This window comes from Psammomys obesus, unplaced genomic scaffold, assembly GCF_907164565.1.
Source record: "Psammomys obesus unplaced genomic scaffold, mPsaObe1.curated_primary_1811, whole genome shotgun sequence".
NCBI lineage: Eukaryota > Metazoa > Chordata > Mammalia > Rodentia > Muridae > Psammomys > Psammomys obesus.
The window spans coordinates 27803402-27825065 of record NW_026585797.1 but is presented as its reverse complement, the minus strand read 5'-3'; the positions used below and the strand labels follow the sequence as shown (position 1 = coordinate 27825065).

General features: G+C 37.4%; 1 protein-coding gene across 1 annotated transcript in view; it reads left to right on the top strand.

Moving 5' to 3' along the window:
* Clvs2 (clavesin 2) overlaps positions 1-16400 on the top strand; it is a 91096-nt gene extending 74696 nt beyond the window's left edge. The window contains exons 5-6 of the mRNA XM_055599475.1: positions 6553-6773; positions 13617-16400. Of these exons, the coding sequence (XP_055455450.1) occupies positions 6553-6773; positions 13617-13704 (309 nt within the window). The 3' untranslated portion in view covers positions 13705-16400. The remainder of the gene's footprint in view (positions 1-6552; positions 6774-13616) is intronic.
* Positions 16401-21664: the final 5264 nt, after the last annotated feature.

Sequence of the window (21664 nt, the reverse complement as noted above, 5' to 3'; positions counted from 1 at the left end):
CCTGGGGGGGGGGAGGATTGAAGGAAATATGGTCTTCCATTGCATTACAAGTGTTTGGGTGCCCAACCAGTCCAACTGTTACATGGTGTCCCTGCTCTGTTGGATGCGTTGCTTGCCAGATGAAAGCAAGGCAACTGAACATCATAATTTTAGTTCAAGTTATATGGCTTGGAAACTTTCATATAAAATTATTAAAGGTTAAATTCCTTTAATTTTTACTTTTATAATGAACATGTATGGCAAAGGTATTTTATTCTTACTGGCATCCCAAGGGACACCCTGTCATAACATTACTCAAGCACATTACTCTGCTGATATAATACATGTTCTGAAAATCTGCTGAAAGAAAGCCTACAGAGCATTGGGAATCTTCTTCCATGTACCCAGGTGTTCAAGAAATGGTGCCATTTCATTTTCTTAAATTCAGTGTAATAGGAACACAACGGAATGGTGGGGATTTCTCAGTTCAATATTATGAAGTCCCTTCTCACAATTTCATCAGTGCCTGAAATTTTCTTACCAGGCTTCCTATCTATCATATTAATGCTTAACATTCTCAGGGTTCAGTGTATGTATTTAAGGTCTTTTTCTGTTTTGCTTTTACATTGCCACCCAAATAAAAGCATTGTTGCTGACTCTGAAAAGCAGGTTTCAACTCATCATCCCATTGAAGCCATAGGGGAGCCTCTGCTTATGGTTTTGCCACCCTAAAAAGGTTGACAAGATGCTGGGTTCTCCATTAGCTAGTATATATTTTTATCTACTCCTAAATATGGTGGGCTCTATCTTCAAAACTTTATGATTCTCGGATGTATGGTACCTTCTTCCTTTCTCTTCCTGGTAACGAGGAGTAGTTTCTTTAATGGAATAAATGACACAGGAAGATTAAATAGAAAAAGCATAAGCCATTTTCAGGATAATTCTTATTGTTTTGAAGTATGTGAGGCAAAGGAGCTCATAAGGATCAAATGTATTTCATGAGATAACAGAAGAAAAAAGATAGATAAATAGATAGTAGATAATAGATAAATGAAAGAGAAACAAGTCAATACAAAAACTCCAGTAGAAGCTCTAAACAGAGAACTATTTAATATTATAAATTTACAGATTGAATTAAATCACCAAAGAGGGCAGATTTATTAAAAAATAATGAATCCAAGAATTAAGGCCTTGGTTTTATCAAAGTTAAAATATTGGGATTGGGCTGGGAATGGTAACACATTTCTTTATTTCTTGCGCCTGAAAGGTTGAGGAAAGTGGATCTCGGTGACTTCAAGGGTAGCCTGGTCTACATAATGAACATAACAAGTTCCAGGCCTGTTAGGCTAAAACCACATAGTGAGACTGTGTCTTAATAAACAAAAACAAACTTTGGAGTCATCAGCAAAGGAGATTAAAGATGACTGTAGCAAGGTAGAAGAATGATAATGGTACTAAGAGAAGAAGCCATATCCTCTGTCTAGCTGTGCTTATGCTTGAGGATAGTGAGACAAGAATTAGATATTGAGTGTACCAGGGTGAGCAAAATTGAGAGCAGGTGATATAATGTATTGCTAAGAGGTCAGGTAGATATGGAGCAGCTTATGAAGTGTGGGAAGAGAGTATTTGGACAATGATTAGAAACAACTCCTCTGGTGAGTTCTGATGTCAACCAAAAAATTGAAGCTATGAACTCAAGAGCCAAGAGAGGTTTTATGTTTCTATTTGCAGGTTATTGAAGACAGCAAGTTATTTTCTCAGAGGGGCGAGAGAGGTTAAGGTTTTAATACGAGAAAAAGCAAGGGATAATTGTTGAGAAATAAAACTGAGTTGAGGAAAGACAACAGATCTTGTTTTCGTGAGGTTTCTACTTTCTCTGTTTTAGTGGTGAGGCAGAACACATGGGCACAGATGCTGGTGGGTGGATCTCAGCTGGCTGCCCTATTTCCTCAGCGAGAGAGGAAACAAGGCCAATGCTGAAAGTGGTGCCGAGGGAGGAGGTAGCAGAGTGTTCCAGAATTTACTGCTCTAAGGGTTGTTTTTAACCACAACACCTTCATGAATTGATGGAAGAAGATTCTGGTGTGACGAAACACATCTGATTTTTTCAAAGTTATAAAGACAAAACAATAAATTCTTTAGAAGCATAGTTTTTTAGGGAAATTAATTCTGACTGGAGAATATTGTTGTGTGTGTTCAAAATATATACAGGAATATTCAGCATTCGCCAATGTTGGCTGATATCTGTTTTTAATCTTCCATTTGTTGAAAACAATAGATTATTGGTGATTTTCCTCTCTCTGAGTTCACTTGATGATACAGATATATTTTCCTACATATTTACTTCTGTGGATTCTAAAGGTACAAAGAACAAACATGAATGTGTTAGCCCGTTCATCTGAACTCAAAGTGTGAAATTAAGTTTCTTATAAAGTGTATTAGTATTAGAGAATAAGTATTAGAGAAATTTGTGTAAGATGCTAATGATACTTTTTTGAGAGATATACCTATACTTTTGTGGTGATAGAAATGAAAAGTGAAGAAAAAGCAAGTTACACTCTAGAAATCTCTTATTCTTAGATTGGGAATAGAAGGTACATACCTGATGATGAAAACTTGATTATGAGGGAGGACTTGTGAGTCATATATGTTTATTTTTTTTCAACTTTTTAAAATTTGATTTTTGAAAATTTCACACACATGTGTATGCATGTAAAGACATAATGGCATATATGCACACACATATATGTACACGCAGCATATTCTGATGACTGTCACCCATCTTCTCTTGTCTCTTTTCACCCCAATGCCCCAAGCCTCACCTCCCTATTCACTGAGTTTAATCAGGGCCTTTTATGTACCACCAGTTTGGAATTATCCATTGCAGCCTTCTGGTCTCATAAGTGAACATATAATCGCAGAAGATGATTTCTCCCCCAGAACCCACCACTGATCAGTAGTTCATCAGAGAAGGGTAGGTAGGATGCACCCATTCCATTAGTCTGTGTCTTTTTATTGGAGAGTTGAGTCCATTGATGTTGAGAGAGATTAATGACCAGTGGCTGTTAGATCCTTTGATTTTGATGTTGGTTATGGTATTGTGTTTTTGTGCTTGGCTACTTTCAGTTTTGCTGTAGTGAGGTTATTTATTTCCTGTGTTTTTCTGACTGTAGCTAGCTTTCTTGGGCTTCAGTTTTCCTTCTAGTGTCTTCTGTAACGCTGGATTTGTGTATAGGTATTGCTTAAATTTGTTTTTGTCAATGAATATCTTGTTTTCTCCATCTATGATGACTGAGAGTTTTGCTGGGTATAGTAGCCTGGGCTGACATCTGTGTTCTGTTAGGGTCTGCATAATAATTCACCCTGGCTCTTCTGGCGTTCATAGACTCTGTTGAGAAGTCAGGTGTGATTGTGATAGGTTTGACATTATATGTTACTTGGCTTTTTTTCCATTGCAGCTTTTAGTATTTTTCTTTGTTCTATATACTTACTGTTTTGATTATTATGTGGCGGGAGGATTTTCTTTTCTGGTCTAATTTATTAGGTGTTCTGTAGGCTTTGTGTATGCCCATAGACCTCTCCTTTAAATTAGGGACATTTTCTTTTATGATTTTGTTGAAAATATTTTCTGGGCCTTGGATACAGGAATCTTCTTTTTCCTCTATTCCTATTATTCTTAGCTTTTGTCTTGGATTTCTTAGATGGTTTGTGTTAGGACATTTTTAGATTTAACATTTTTTTTTTTGACAAATACATAGATTTCTTCCATTGTATCTTCCACATCTGAGATTCTTTCTTCCATCTCTTATAGTCTGTTGGTTATGCTTACCTCTGTAGTTCCTGTTTTCTCTCCTAAGTTCTTCCTTTCCATGGTTTTCTCCGTTTGTGTTTTCTTTAATTTTCCCAATTCTATCTTTAGATCTTGAACCGTTTGGTCCATTTCCTTCACTTGTCTGTCTGTATTTTCCTGTTTTTCCTTCCTGTTTGTTTGAACATTCCTCTGTTATTTTATTATTTTATTTTATTTTATTTTATTTTATTTTATTTTATTTTAATTTCAGTATTTCCTCTCTGAAGCTCACAAATTGTTTGGCTGCATCTTCCTATATTTTTTTACGGACAGCCATACTCTGTTTGACTTCATCTTCCTCCATTTCTTTACAGATGGTCATAATCTGTTTGATTTTTTTCTTCTTCTATTTTTTATGGATGGCCTTAATCTTTATCTTCCTCTATTTCTTTAGGCATATTATTTGTTTCCTCCATTATTCTCTTCATAGACATAGATGTAAGGTCATCTCCTTGTATTTCACTTATTATAGGGTGTCAAGACCTGCTTGCTCCTGGATAACTGGGTTCTGGAGATGCCATATTGCTTTGGCTTTTGTTGGTTGTGTATTTACATTGGCCTCTACCCATCTGCTTGTCTCAGGTGTTAGCTGTTAGTTTCTGGTACCTCTGGGAATCCTGGGGTGGGGAGAATACCCTTGGCAGGAAGATGGTTGTTACTGAAGGAGGCCTCCTCAGCTTTTTGGGTATGGTTACCAAATGGCCAGTGCTTCTCAGGAATTGCCACAGCTCAGCTCAAGCATATGGACCTGTGTGGTAACTGTGGTAATTGATAGTCAAGGAGGCTCTCCTCTCAGTAGGAGAAATCTTAGAGAGACCTGCTGAGTAGCTGGGTTTCTTGCTCTGAATGTAGTGGGCTGCTGCTGCTGTTCTTACAGTGTGTTTGCTTGGCACAGCCCTCTTGAAGAACCAGGGAGCCTTGGGTTTGGTCAGTTTAGCTAGGGAGACAGGTTGCACCTTGGCGCAGTGTCTGGGGCTGATCCTGTGGATACCAGGCTTCTGTAGGTCTGAGGTTGGAGCTCTATGACCCAGTACCCAAGGAGTAACCAGTGGTAGGTGAGCGCAGCATTCATGCTTGCAGGTGGACATGCAGCCAGAGGCTAGAGCCTGGAGCCTTCACAAACCCAGAAACTTTTCTGGAGCTAGGTGTTCTGAGGTTGGACTTGATATTTCCCCCACCATGGGGTTTCCTCCCAACAGGGAGACCCAGTCTGTGGTGTTTTGTATTCAGTCTCAGATAGTGAGTAGAGCACACAGGCACAGAATAGTCGCCCTAGGCTGGCAAGTGGGCACCTGCAGGAACCTAGAATTTTTTCCCCAAGAACTTTTTCGGGGTTGTGTATACAGCTGAGTGCCCTGAGGTCAGACCTGATTTTTCCCTCATCATGGGGTTTCCTCCCAAGAGGGAAACCCAGTCTCTGGTTCCCTTGACCTACAGCAGTCTGTGATGATGAGTTGGGCGCATGCAGGTCTCTAGGCTGGGGTTGAGCACCTACCAGAGCCCAAGACCTTTTTCAGGGATTGTCTGGGTGACCTGAGGTCTGTCCTGATTGCTTTCTTCACTGTGGGGTTTTCTCATGACTGGAAATCCCAGTCTCTGGTGTTGTGAGGCCCAGAGTTTAGTCTAGGATGGTGATCAAAGCATGCAGGTACGTGGCTCTGAGCTGGGGACCTAGAGCCTGCTAGGAACCAGGAACTCTTCTAGGGTGACCTCAGAACAGACCTGATTGTTTCCCACACTGTGGGGCTTCCTCTTACCTGGGAAACAAAATCACCAGTGTTTTAGGGCCCAGGGTTCAGTCTGTTGGTCACTGTATAGTCACTGTTGTCCTGCTTATCAGACACAATGTCCTCTGGGTGCCACCATCTTGGATCAACCCTATATTAGCAGGTTAATGAGTCGTGTTTTAATATTTTTCTTGTTGAAAATTTTTAAAAATATAAAATTTAAATGATTCTTAATTAAAAAATTAAGAAAGTGGTAGCAATTGATGGAAGTAACAAATAATTGCGATCGTAGTTTGGATTAATTTTCATCTTAAAAAAATGCTCATTTGGACAATAATACCAATAATGTAAGTATGCTTGTGATGTGTGTCCCTTTCAATTCATTGTTCTAATTTTCATTTGGATAATGAATATCCAAATTTCTAGAATAGAGGGTGGGGGCAATATCCTTTGTGACATGGGCCTCACTCAGCATTTTTGTTTGAGGATGCTAATTTATTTTCCTTACAGCATCCCCTTCAAGTCATAAAACAACAGTAGAGCAGTTACAATATTCTTATTCTTATTGACAATAGAGGGAATGGATTTGGAGGCAGCGTTCGGCCTCAATAACTTGGGCAGCTCTGGAACTTACGAGAAAAGGCTGATGCATATCACCATGTTTGCACAGCCAACACCAAGGTGACATGGAGCTTAGCTTATTCTGCTCGTGGTTCTTACTCAGAAGTAGAAAATCAAATTTGTGCCTCTAAGTCTTTAGCCCAGTAATTATCTGACCACCCAGAAAGTAAGCATTCTTGACCCTTGGGACTTTTATATGAAATGCTAGATAAGAGTATAATGTTGCCTATGCCATAGAATGGAAGAGAAATGCAAATATTGTGAGAGACATATAAACCTCTTATTTTTGTTCTTCTAGCCTCACCCCTGCCCCATAGCCTTCGGATGATATTTAGTTTTCTCTGTTTCCTTCCCATTTTCACCTTGCATTTATAGATATTTCTGCATGGCAACAACCTGAACAGTCTACACCAGCTCATTCATCCTGAGATCTTGCCTTCTGAGTTTGGAGGAATGTTGCCACCGTATGACATGGGGACGTGGGCAAGAACCCTGCTGGACCATGAGTATGACGATGACAGCGAGTACAACGTGGATTCCTATAGCATGCCTGTGAAGGAAGTAGAAAAGGAACTCTCCCCCAAATCCATGAAGAGGTATGCTACAGACAGCCTGGGAAGAAAGCAAAGCTGCTGGGAGAAGGCACGCTGAGCTTACGTCCCCTCCCCACCATTCATGCTTTCATGTTTCTGTCTTATTTCCTTTCTAATAGAATTTCTAAAGTCTTGTAGTGACAATGATATGTGTCTAAGTACATAAAAGCCCAATCAATTACTTAGAAAAAAAAGTCATATGGGTCACAAAGACACATACAAGCCACATACACACAGACACACACACATAGATGCAGATACACAGATATATATACACTTTCAAACACTATGCTCAAACTTTAATACCTGTTCAATGTCTCTGCCCAGTCTTTGTCTAACAGTAACCCTTTTTGTGCCAAGCACTGTATCTTTATAGGTTTAATCATCAAGAAGTTCATTGTTGAGTTGGAGCCAATCTTTCTGTTTGCCTCATACAGGTTTATGCCTGTTTCTCTCAGTTAGTGGGCAGCAGATAATTGGCTGTGCCTCTAGCAAACAATATGACTTTGATTCTCAGGCTTCTTCAGGCCCCAGCAGAGTGCAACTTAATGATGCTAACAGATAACTCAAGTCTACTCACCATCCACAAAAGTATGTGATTTCCATCACCCCCAAGAAAGATGGATACATTTTACATGTCATGCTGAGCCTTATCTTGCATCTTTTCCTCGGGAAGCTTAGTGGATCTTTGTTTATGGCTTTGGTTCAGGTAGTCATACATGGTCCTAAACCGTCTCTCCCTTCCTTTCTTTCTCTCTTCCTCCCCCCTTTTCTGTCTCTGCCTCTCTTTTTCTGTTTCTCTCTGTCTTTGTCTTTCTGTCTCTGTTTCTCTGTCTCTATATCTGTTTCTGTTTCTCTGACTGTTGCTCTTTCTATCTCTGTCTGTCTCATGTGCATATGCCCACACATGCGTTTTCTATAATAGTAATGATGTTTTCCTCACTATAGGCAACCGCACAGCCCCTGGAAGTAAAAGGAATGAACTGGAAGGTTTCCCTGCTATCATTTCCTTTCTTGTTATTCAAGTTTGCCTTGAAGTCAGCCTTAGGCTTCTCAATCCCTTTCAGTTGACATCCATATACAATAATTATCAGTAAACCTGAGGATTCTTTAAGGCCCTGACCTGTTTGTTGAGGGGTTGCTGAAGATTCTGTTCAGTACTGACTTACATTCAAAATCAGCATGTATATAACTGAATGTGTGTGTGTGTGTGTGTGTGTGTTTATATTGCATTTCTTCAGCTCTAAAAATGTCCAGAAAACAAAAATCCCTAAAAGTAATTGCCTCTAGATAACAGTTACTAACGAAAGTAACTACTAACAATTGTTATGCTCTAACATTTATCATAAAAATGCTCTTAAAGTGGCCTCTTTTACATTAATGAATTTAGTTAAAATATTCTATTTTCAGTGTTTTTCCTCACACAGTGTGTGTGTGAGTCTGTGTGCATGTGTGTGTTGTATGTGTATATGTGTGTATGTGTGAGTGTTGTGAAGAACAAGGCTCGTCTGGACATCTGGAGCCTTTCAGAATGTTGAAAGAAACTCTGTCTAGTCTTTTATGACGCTGTGACACAGTGTGATGCTTCCCTCTCTGGAAGTGAGAGCTATATAAAGCTTAGGAGAGAGGTATCCATAATGGCTCTAGCGTTCTTTAACACTGAACAAAGACCTTTCCCTTTGCCATTCCTTCTGTGATAGTCCACACAGCCCAGTCACAATCTGCAGTCTAGCTGTCCTTCTGTAACTCGCACTGTTTGCCTTTTCCCGTCCTTAGAATTTTCTGATTGTCCTCTTTCTTTCTTTCCTTCCTTTCTTTCTTTCTTTCCTTCTTTCCTTCCTTCCTTCCTTCCTTCCTTCCTTCCTTCCTTCCTTCCTTCCTTCCTTCCTTCTTTCTTTCTTTCTTTCTTTCTTTCTTTCTTTCTTTCTTTCTTTCTTTTCTCAAGACTGGATTTCTCTGTGTGGCCCTGGCTGTCCTGGAACTCACTCTGTAGACCAGGGTGGCCTCAAACTCACAAAGATCCACTTGCCTCTGCCTCCCAAGTGCTGGAACTAAACGTGTACACCACCCCCGCACAGCTACTAATTGCCCTCTTAAATTTCACCTTTACCTTGTTCCCCTTTCCACATTTGTACCACATGAAAAATCCAAAAATCCTTTTAAGAATGTGACTTAAGTCATTATACAACTCCAATTTAAATTTTAAATGACTGGTGATTATATCATGAATAACAGCTCATTATGACTTAAGAAGACACTGTCTCCTCTGGTCCTGCCTGCATTTCTCCTCTCCTACTTACAGATGCAGTAGCCTTTTCTCTGCTCTTCAGCTTCTCCAGCTTGGCTTTTTCTAAAGTCTTTACTGGTCACTTTTGGCTGGAGTTCTCTTCCATGCATTTTCAAATGGCTGGTAACAGTCAAATGCCTCCTCAAAAGGGTCCTTGGCCCCTACTCAGCCACTCAGTCTTAACTATTTCCATATGCTGCTCATTCTCGTCATTTCAAAGCAATCACTGTTTAAAAATTATTTTCATACCACTTAACAATGCTTTGAAATGACTGGAACTAGTTCAATGTCTATCCTACAGAACTTCATGGAGACCATGCAGCTGTATTTGTTCTATTCTCTGAATCCTTAGTTCCAGGAGGAAGGCTGCCCTCAAGGTGGCCAACTCTATCGCAGCAGAGAGAAAGAGGGAGCTATTTTGTCTTTCAATAGCTGCCTAAAGTCACTAGTCATAACTAATCGGTGCTGACTATCTGAACCTTGCGTGGCTAGCGGTGTATAGGCGTCTTGTATGGACCTTGTGAGCCTCTATTCTTGTTATCAACAGCTGCTATGAAGAAGTCAAAGCACATCATTGACTCACGTTGATCACCTTAAACACAGCAGCCTACTAATCAATCAGCCCATAACCTTCTAAGTTTATGTCCTGCATGTAACATTTCCTTGTTAGATGAGCGGTGTCATCCTAATTTGAAATCAGTTTGGATCGGCTTCTTTACTCGAATTAACTGGGACATTTTGTTCCTTGATGACCAGGCTCTTAGCCCATCTACCACCCCAGCTGTGTGTTTGTTTTTGATGTGAGCCGAATAGAATTTTAAAGGTTCTTGTTTGCTGGTGTATGCTCATAGCATGGGAAGGTTTTATAATCCCATTGGAGTTTGTCTTGCTCGGTGAACATTCACTAGAGTCTGCCTATCTTTAATTCTGGGTGTCTTTTACTTTATACCCTTCATTTCCTAGGATAGTGCCTGACAACTTGCAGAAGGACTAATAGCATGCATTTGCTGAATTATGAATGACCCTCAGGGGCCACATTTCTAAAGAAAATTAACTCCCCTTCCCCCAGAAGTCATCAATTGCCAATAGTATCCCAGTGGTGGATTGGGACTTCATAAATTGCCCTCCCCTGGCCCCCAGACTGCCCATCCATGCAGGGACTTTGGCTGGCCTGTTCTTATGCAGGTCTTGTGCATGCAGTCATAGCCATGTGAATTCATACGACCCGAAAATGCTATTTTGGTGTAGATATCCATTTTGTTGAATAGTATGAATACTTATCACTACATGTTAATCTCCATTCTACTGACATTATCAAATCCACACTCTTGCTTCTTCTTGAAGTTAACTAATAAGATAGTACTTGTCCCATCTTATTGATAAGGACAATAAGATATAAGAAGGCTAATGAATTCCAGTTATAATCTCAGTGAATAGACTATCATCTCTGTGAACCATTTCCTTAACCCTTTCTGCTGGTTGTGTGTGTGTGTGTGTGTGTGTGTGTGTGTGTGTGGTTTAGGTATGTGTTATGTTTTATCCTCATTCTGTCAATGTAAAGTAGAAGTTATCCCTAAATTTTACATATAAAAAATAATCTTAGGAATTTTTAATAGCTTTGCCATGACTACAAAGCAAGTGAATTAGCTACAAAGGCAACTTGTCTGTGAAATGCAGGTCTAAATTATTTTAGCCTGTTACATCTGCATAGTTACTGCATAAATGAATGTTGGATTACTAAATCTAAGTTACTTTGCTTTTTCGTATGTTTATGTTCATGTGTGTGTACTTGTGTAGGTATGTGTGTGTGGGTGAGTGTACATGAGTATGGAGGCAGAGGTCAATGTCATGAGTCTTCCTTAACTGTTCCTACCTTATTGCTTGAAACAGGATCGTTCATTGAATGAGAGTTCACCATTTTTACTATGCTGGCTAACCCATGAGCTTCAGGCATCCTCCTGTTTCTGCATCCCTGCCTGGGTTTAGAGGCAGCAGCAAACACTCAGCTATAATCAGGTGTTAAGGACCCAAATTCAGGACCTTGTCTTTGCCTGGCAGGCATTTAACCCACAGAGTTATTTCCCCATCCCCTAACTCACTTTAAATATGAACTAAGTTTTTTATTGCAGAGACAGTAGGAGTTATACAGCACTTGTGGATATAAGTGGTAAATCAATGGTAGATAGTTTCCTTTATCATGGCTGGAATAAACCTTTTAGTAATAGTTGTGACCTTACAAAACCACCCTCTTCTTGCACATAAGAGAGATAAGAATAAAAGCCTAAGCTAAGTAATAGTACAGTAGAGGCAACAAAATACCAATGACAACCTTAATCATCCTTTTGAATTTCTTTTTTCTTATTCTTGTGAAATTGTTGTGCACATGGAGGCAATATTTGCCCATCAATAGTTCTGATAACTGTAGTGCCTGAGGAAAAAAAAAATGTAACGCTTTAATTCCAATTTGGATAGGAAAATTACCATATTCTTTTATGTTATTAAAATGTCAGATTCCATAAACTTAAAATAATGTATGTGTGTATGATGTGTGTCTTAATAGAATATTATGGTAAACACAAATAGTTTTTTAATTAAATTTTTATTTTTATGTATTAATTACAGTTTATTCATTTTGTATCTCAGCTGTAGCCCTCTCTCTCATTCCTTCCCCATCCCACCCTCCCTCCTTCATCTCCTCCCATGCCCCTCTCCAAGTGCACTGATAGGGGAGGTTCTCCTCCCCATCCATCTGACCCTAGCTTATCAGGTCTCATCAGGACTGGTTGCATTGTTCTCCTCTGTGGCCTGGCAAGGCTGCTCCCCTCTCAGGGGAGGTGATCAAAGAGCCAACCACTGTGTTCATGTCAGAGACAGTCCCTGTTCCCTTTTCTAGGGAACCTACTTGGATACTGAGCTGCCCTGGGCTACATCTGAGCAGGGGTTCTAGGTAATATCCATGAATGGTCCTTGGTTGGAGTATCAGTCTCAGAAAAGACACCTGTGTCCAGATTTCTTGGTTCAAACACAAATAGTTTAACAGTGGGCTTTGTGAAGCTTAAACAGCTTTAACATTTGCTTATTGAAGCTGATTAATACAGAGTTCAAAATCTTACTAGTAGTTGTATTTTGTGATATGTTTTGTTTTCTGTAAAGAATCAATTTTCTATATGCTTGTTACTCTTTATGTTGAATGCTTGGTGCCATTATTTTTGATGGGAAATTCATTTGTTAGAAATTGAGACATTCAAATCTTCCTATGCATTTTACACTGTGACTCTCCCTTCTGCTTCTCCACTTTTCTGTCTTCTTTTCCCCCTTGTTCTCCTCTTTATTCATTTATCCTTTTTCTTGAAAACACACAGAGAAACACAGAAAAGTTTAATCAGTATGTTTTCTAAGATCTAGCACCTATTTAGTATTCGGATAAAAGGAAATTTATTTAGGAAACAAACACCGTCTACACTTAAAAAAAACTCCTATTTTTATTTTTTTAAAACAGAATTGTTTATTTAAATACATGATTCATTTTATTGGTGTATCTTGTGAATCTTAAAAATATAATTAGTTCCATTACATTCCTTTTTATTAGCATGTGCAATTGTAATTTAGCTGTGAGTCTTCCTTTCCAGGAGTTAACGAAGTCTGCTAAGAGGCACGTTGTTCCTCCATTGCTACAGGAAACGGCAATATGCTAGAATGCAGCAATGGGAAAGAATTCATCACTACCAGGGAGGCTTCTAAAAGGGCTTCTAAAAGGGCAGCTGCTTTTTAATGCCATAGCCATTAAAATGGTGTCTTCTGGCCACAATATTAGCATGTGCCATTGTTTTCTTTCCTTCCCATTCTCATGCTGTTTTCTACTGATGAACTGGAATATAACTCCACCTTGCTAACAAGAGCATGCACATATATGTCTGTGGTGTTTTCAAATTATGTGCTGTCTTAATTTTAGAGTCTTTCTGACCAAATAAGTCTTTAACCTTTCTGTGAAGTGTTCAAGCATATGGTTTATTTTATTTAGGTATTCCAGTGGGAAACATAATAAAATTACAATCAAATTCTGATTTTTTTTTGTTGACATGGTAATTAAAATTAAGAGCTAATAAAGAAATAAATTGTATATATATTTTGGATTTGTCTATAGGTTACTTTTAAGCAGGAATTAAGCCTCTTAATGATGTAAAAAATCATCATCAAAATCATCTTCCCATTAGTATATTTTTCCATCAGGAAATATTTTGTTAGAAAATATCTCTCTGAAACTAGAAACTTTCAGTATTTCAAAGAGAAGACTCCTTCTTCTCAGTTGTCAGAACATTAATCCTATTATTCTCTACTTGGACCTCCTTGCTGCTCACATCCCAGGAGGCCAGACAGGATTGTTTGCTCTCTCTGATGCTGAACTCCAAATGCATAGAATCCACAGTTCATAAATCCCCTGATGTGGGGGAAGAGAATTCAGGGCCCTGGGAGAAGCAGTGGTGAAGAAAAGACTGAAAAGAATGTCATGTGGATAATTATTGGTGCTAACGCAGTGACTTTGCCTTTATTCTTTCCAGATCTCAATCAGTAGTGGACCCCACAGCACTAAAACGCATGGATAAAAGTGAAGAAGAAAACATGCAGCCTTTACTTTCTCTGGACTGAGAACTTTTCCACCCCTACTCCATGGATTAGAAATGGAAGGTACTGGCTTTCAGCAACAGGGACAGCGCGGTGGCATTTACCTGCTGCAAAACCTTATTCACGTCAATGTAGCATTAATGCATAAGGCATCTGGCTTTCACATTTGCCTAAACCATGGGTGCCCTGGGCTAGATTTTAAAAAGTCAATAATTTATTCTGTAAGTGCCAAGTTCTTTGTAAATACAGTATAGTCTTCACATCAAGTTTGTAAATTTTGGTAGTAATTTAATTTGGGAAAGATTGACTCCTAAGTTTGAGCCAGTGATATGGACTATAATAAGAAGCATAATGACACATACACTATAAAATTTAATTAAATGTATCCTTGTTTCCTATGAAGCCATATTTCTGCTATCATAGTGAATTGTTTCATTGTTTTCTCTGAAATGCTGTCAATATTCAAAGATACTTTGGGCACAGTAAGCTCAGTTATTTCCAGGAAATTGTTATGATTAATGTTTCCCTGTTTAGCTATTTTCATTTCAGAGGAACTAGTCTACAATCATCACTGGCTGCAGCTGAAGACAAAGAGTGGATGATGAGCTGATAAACAAAAAGTCTTGAGCTTATCTCTGTTGTTTGATTTACACAGTCTTTCAAGAAAATGTGTTTCCTCACTCAAGATGTGGAATTCTGAAAAAGAACCGGTTTTTGTCTAAACTCCTGTCTTCACAATGTTGCATTTACTTAAGATTCCGTTGTAACCCCTGTCTGACGTGCTTTACAATATTTTTACCCAAAAACTCACCCAAGAAAATGAAAATTAGTTCCCGAATCATTTTTGAACATAAAATTGAACTCTCACAAATCGGGGGCTAATTTCCTATCATTGAGCACTTGCTGGAAAACATAAATATTCACATACTACGTATATATATTTTTATTGAGTTCTAATAAATTCTTGATATGACAGGCTTTGAGATGGCATGGAAAATGACTTTCAGTGAAATAAATAAAAATGAGACCATTTGACAGACTTCAGGATACCTATTCAAGGGATTTCAATATATAATAAAATGAAATCTGAAATGTGTGTCACCTTAATGAATGTGGCTTTTTTTCCTTTTAAGAAACAACAAATTTCAATATAACATAGGTTCCAGGCAATAAAGAACAAATGAGTTTTTCTTTTGGGTTAATTATCCTCATGTCCTTTTATGCTCAAATTTTCTTTTGAGAAAAGTTTAAAAGAGAACGTGACATCTGGCAGACATAATAAATGTATTGGAGAGCATAAAGACAGCATATAACAGTTTAACTCTAGACTCAAAAGTTGTATATAATTCATAGTCTTATTTCATAAATCTTGTAAGTATAGTCAGTGTTAAAAATATCTTAATTTAATTTTTAAATTCCTGTGTAGAAAGGAAAACATTTAATCACTTTCCTGGCAGGATGAATTTTGAGATTGAGAATTGACCATTATTCATTCAAAAGAAAAATACCTTCAGAAACTTTTGGAAACCAGTATTAGTAAAGGCATCTAACAATCTTGACATACTCATTAGCCAAAAACTTCAAAAAATGTAGATAAAATTATGCAGCCTCAAATTAGGTCTGCAGCAACATGGGTGTCCTAAGGCTTGTAAAATCACAAAGGTCGTAAACCTTTGATAGTTAGTCTGCTTATTTAAAGATACGTTAAAATTGGTAACCTTCAGTGGGGTGCAGAATAATAGTGATTGTTGGTCTGGGTACTCTCACCACCCTTGTGGCAGGGATTTGAATGAAGTGAGGATTAAAAGCCAGAGAAATTCCACTGGATAAGAACCGACGCACCACTTAGTAATGTGTATGCTTTTGTCTTCCTGGCATACTCTCCATAGCGCTGGACTTTCTTCATGATATAAGCATACATCTGGAAGAAGGAGTCACTGGAATAAACCAAAACCAAAATAAGCTCAGACAGGCAATCTTATTCTCTTTAAATGCATCGTTTGTTGATGGTTTTCAGAATCCTATCAGCTTTAGATGTCATCCAGCATAGCCAGCATCCTCCTCCTATCAAAAAGTTCGTGTCACATATAAAAATAACTAGTATCATTTACACTCTCTCCTAATCCCACATTTGGCATTGCCAAGTGTCTGCTCCTCTTTGAATGAGCAACTGAAAGTTGGCTAGATGGTGTGCAATATTTTAAAAATGAATGAACGAATTAAAACAGTGATGCCTTCTGATTTTGCAACAATGGTTTTGAAGCTGCTTAGTCAAAGAATATTTGTTCAAATTTATAAATTTTCCCTTCAGCATCAGCTAAAGCAATGTTTAGGTAAATGTTTTTCTATTGTGATATTTTACATCATGTAGCAGTGTTGATGGTACATGACCTAATAAGTAGGTATGCCAGTGTTCTGGATCAATAGATGGTCCTGACAGATTCTACTTTTTAAATTGAAACCTGTATTTTGCCTTTTAAATGGTCTCATTACTTGACATTTGTGAACTCAAACTGGAATAGTCCAGTGCACCAGTGTTCTCTTCATTTTAAAAAATGGTGCTGGGCATTGAGCCCAGCCCTGAGTGTGCCCGGCAGGTGCTCTACTTCTGAGCCCTTGCCAAATTCCTATTCATTTTTCACTTTGTCTGTTCCATCTCTTATATCTTTCTTTTGGTTGTTTCAAGAATAGTTGCTTCCAAAACTGGCTTAAAAATAAAGAATTCTTCTTATCATGTTTTCAGTGACACATTTTGTTGGCTACTAAATAAGATAATATCACAAAATATACTCTAAGGAGTATGAAGAAGTCCCTCTTCAGAAACAGAATAAAGGATCAGTAATATCATACTCCATTTACTGGCACTCTATTCCAAAAATAAATAAATAAATAGATAAATAAATAAATAAAACCCAACATATTCTTCAGTATTGAAAGGGTAACATGGATATATCTTTTGAAAAAGGATATCTAAGGGTGTGGTTTGACGATTTTCAGATAGCATTGTGTATTGTGCAAGATCAGTGCAGCGACTTCAGGTCATGCTATTTAAAACAGAACACTATGTTAAAACAGTATAGAGGTGTTAAGTAGAAGTTTTCAAGCAAACTGTTGAAATGGGCATCCATGACTTAGTTTCAGCAGTTTGCATTTGTGTGGGGAGAAGCATTCCATTAGCCACTTCATAGAAAATGCTTGTTTACAGTATTAAAATTTTCATATCACTGAAGAGAAAAGCCATGTAAGGTGTTCACTCTAATTTGGGTATGCAGGTTACATGGTCAAACAAGCATTTAAGGTGTCTGTAGCATTCCCAGGGGAACAGAATAGATGGTATAGCACCATGAAAAGGGGAATCAGCTTCAGCTTCAGGAAACACAGATATGAGTCACTGCCCAAAGAAACCTTTAGAACCATGGCAGGCTGTTTCTATTTCTACACACAACTTCAGGCTTAACACCATACCTATGGTCCTTTAAGGATGTTTTATGAGGAAATCTGTGGGGAGACTTTGTACCTCTGCTACTTTAAGTAAATTCTGCCTGGTTGGTTTGGTTCATATTAACCCTTTGCTTCTTCCATTGTGTGTGCGTACATTAACTATTCTTTGAAAAGTTGCTCTGCGTCGTGATGACATTCCAGAAAGATTCCCAACACACACAGTGAAATGACTCAAGAGCCATCATGGGCTGTTTTAACTTTTAGGTGGACTGATATCGACACCTCACATCAGTCAGCCTCAGGCGTTCCAGGTTAGACTGGCTTTGTGCGCAGGTAGCCTGAAATAGCAGAGCTCTTTGATCCCGTGAGGCTGTCACAGAAGGGGCACACGTGGAACGAATGGACTTTTCTTGACTTTGGCTGAGGAAAACAGCTTCCCATCCCACACGGTAGCGATCGGTCATTGCTCAGAACTTCAGATTGGATGAATAAATAGAAATACAAGCAGGACTTCCTTGGCTTTGCTGTGTTAGCAGCCCACTGCCTTTACAGCCTTACACACATCCAAAATGTTAGTTCATAAAAATCCAGAAGTTAGGCCCACACATAATGCCATGTAGGTTTTTTTGTTTTGTTTTGTTTTGTTTTAATTCAAGAAATATGGGAGTAAATCCACCTAGATGTAGGAAAAATGTAAAAACTGCATTTCTGTGTCGTGAAATGCTCAAACTGGACATTTTGCTCAAAAGACTACAAATGTTACTATAGACATGAAAATCATTTATAGATCAAACAGTTTTTGCTTTAATAACAACCCTTTACAGCAAGGGTTGGGAAATGTTGACCATGTAGAAGGTATTTATATTTGACTTAGTTTCAGATCTCCACACAAAAACTTCTGTCCTTTTTGTTTTCAGAATTGTTGATTGTGTCAACATTATTTTTGTGAATAAAATAGACCTAGATAAAACCTAACTAAATTTTAGTATGAACCAGTCCCCAACTATTTTTAAAAATCCCAGTGATCCACACATAATTAATTTACACATCACACACAGGTTCAAGCCGTTATCTTGTTTCTGATCTTGTGTCATTTCATGATGTTTTTAGTTGCAAGTTTTTATAATTGTATTAAAATAAATTTTAAAATAAATAAAACTAAAAATATACAATTATTTTGTCTTTAAAGTTCCAATAATATCTAAAGGAAAGTTATATATGTGTTTAAAATATACCAAATACTTTATTATTTGGCTTAAATGTAATAACTATTTCTATCATATGTTGTTTGTGCGCCATTGCACGTTATTTACTATTTGATCTCTTGAGGGAGTTCTTTGAGGCAAAGTATTATGATAGAACATCTCTTACACTCTAAGAGAATGGGATTTTTGCAAGACATCATAGAGTTAATAATATACATTTGAGGTCCTTGAAAATTTAAGACTAATACATCTTGAAGACTTGAGACTTCTATTCTACTGCATGTTCAGCTGTTTGTTCAGTTTTCTCTTAAGAGAACAATGTAACCATCAACATCACTTGCCTTGGATTTCCCACGTAATCCACTTTCGCAACCTATGATAATGCATAGCTCTAATCTTACGTTATGCACTCTTCCATGCTTAGAACAATGCATGTGTACCATTTGCTGAAAGCAACAAATACAGAGGTTGAAAACAATCTTCTAAAATGAATATAGACCATAAATTTTTAACAGAAATTTGGATACTGGTTCAGAAACAATGATGTCTGAATTACTGTTTGTTTTCTGGCCAGTTGGGGTATGTTGAAGCCACTGCCTTAGTCCCGTGTAAAACTCTGATAAATAATTTTGTAAAATAGCCCCCATTCCTTTTCCACAAGATGTTTTCTAAGAGGTTAAGTGGATAGAGGAAAACTTTGTTAGGGACAGAGACAGCCACACAAACAGACACACAGGACAGAATCACAAGACAGTCTTCAGTCAGGGAAAATTCAGACAATGGACAGAAAATGAAATAAACTAGAGAATTCTAATCTGAACTCACTCTTGGTTAAGTGACTTCAAAAGGAAATGCTTTTATTTCTTTCTTTAATGTGACATGGATGCAGTATTAGTAACCCCGAGTAAACTCTTAATTAATCTAATTATTCAGTTATTTATTTCAACAGAGAATTAAAAACAGCAAAGCATCTTTCTGTTAAGATTACAATTCTGTCAACAGTAGTTTTTTTACATATGGCAGATTTTGAGTTGGTGGGTTCAGATGGGCTATATCTGAAAAATTAGTAATTTCTAATGAAACATATAAACAGAGGTAATAAACAGAGGAAGAGAGATTATTGTTTCCTCTTGGGCAGGAATGTCTCAATTTTTCTAATATTTGCATGTTTGAAGCAGGGAGAAACATATAATTACATAATTTGCTTCACTAAAATACTAGTTTGCATTTGGTCAGTTCACAATCCTTCAAGAGTGTGAAGAAGAAAACTTCTAAGTTCTGTACTGTGGACTATAACCTTAAACACGGCGTGATTCTCACATCTTCACAGAAAGCAACTGGGTTAGGCAAAGGTTGAAAGACAGAAATTAGGATTACAAGAAACATCTATACTGATTTAAGTAACTCTCCCTGGAAATAATTTCAGGAGAAAATATTAAGTAAAATAAAAATATTCAACTTGATTGAAGAGTTAATATTTTGCCAAACCCCCAAATTTTAATGTGTGTGCTCTATATCACCTAAATGTTACCTTTTCTTCTCTCATACAACATAAGATATGTGATTATTAATTATTAAATCAGTGTAGCATTTCTCATTTGGTGGATTGTTTCTTCAAAATGGAAGCTACATTAAAATAAGATGAGGCCACCAAATACTGAGCAGAGGGCAAAGTATTGGTTCAGAGAGCATTCTGTCTGCACACATGCACGTGTGTATATTTTTATTTCTATTTTTCTTTTATTAAAAACGTTTTTCATAAAATATATTCTGATTATGATTTTTCTCTCCCTTAACTACCCCAAGATCTTCCCCACCTCATCTACCATCTGAATCCACTCCCTTTCTGTCTCTTTTTAGAAGACAAGCATCTAAAGAATAATAATAAAATAAGATAGGAATAAACCAAACAAGCTGGAATTGGACAAAATAAACAACAGAAGGAAAAGAGACAAAGAAAAAAAAGCACAAAAAATACATGATAGAGAGAAGCGAATGATTGCACATATAGGAAGCTTCATTTGGAGATAAGTGATGTTGGAGCTGTTTCTCCCTTGTTATTTGGCAATTTTATTTGGATCGCCTTCATACATATACATATTTTAAGAAGCTTGTGCTGAATCTGATTTCCATATGGCCTTCAAATGGCCTTTAGTTTTAGTTGTCAGGCTCCCTTTTACTCCATTGTCCCTTTTTTTTCCTCTCTCTCTCCCTGTTTAATCTTCCCATTCCTGCGTCTTCCTCATCCATCCATAAATATTTATTCTATTTCTCTATCCTAGGATATTTCATGTGTCCCTGCTATTCCTGTACTCTATGCTTAACTTCTGTGTTTATACATGTTGTAACTTGCTTATTGAAGATTTGGTTTAATTTGCTCATTGGTTCTTTTTGTTTTGTTTTGTTTTTCTATTTTATTTATTTCAGCCCAGAGTTGTTTGGTTTTTTTTGTTTGTTTGTTTGTTTGTTTTTTGTTACCATCTACTCCTATTGAGTTTCATTTCTTTCTTTTGTTCTAGAGTTTTCATGTATGCCATTAAGTTACTAATATGAGATGTAGCCTTTTTTTTTTTTAATGTAGCCACTTAGTGCTGTGAAATTATCTTTTAGAATGCTCCTTCTATATCATAAGTTTGGGTACATTGTGTATTCATTTACATTCAATTCTAAGAAAGTCTTTAATGTCTTTCCTAATTTCTGCCTTTCCCCATTTTTTCATCCAGCAGTGAGTTGTTCAGTTTCCATGAGTTTGTGATCTTTCTGTTCTTTCTTTTGCTGTTGATAGTCAACTTTAGTCCTTAGTCTTCATATAGGATTCAAGGTGTTATTTCAATTTTCTTTTATCTGTTGAAGCGTGACTTTGTGTCAAGTAAGTCATCAGTTTTGGAGAAAGCTTCATGAGCTTCTGAGAAAAAGGTACATTCTTTTGTGTTTAGATAAAATGTTCTGTACTTATCTTTAGGTCCATTTAATTTAGTACATCATTTAGTTACAAAATTTTTCCATTATGTTTTTCTCTGGATGGTCTGTCTATTGTTGAAAATGGGTATTGAAGTCACCCACTATTACTGTGTGAGGGTCAAAATGTGGTTTTTAACTATAGTAGTGTTTCTTTTATGAACTTAGGTGTCCATGTGTTTGGTGCATAGATGTTTAGAATTGCAATATCATCTTGATGGGTTTTTCCTTTGATAGTGACCTTTCTTATCTCTTCTAATGAGTTTTGGTTGGTAACTTATTTTGACAGACATTAAAATAGCTATACCAGTTTGCTTCTTAAGTCTATTTTCTTAGAATACCTTTTCTATAATTTTACCCTAAGATGATGTATGTCCCTG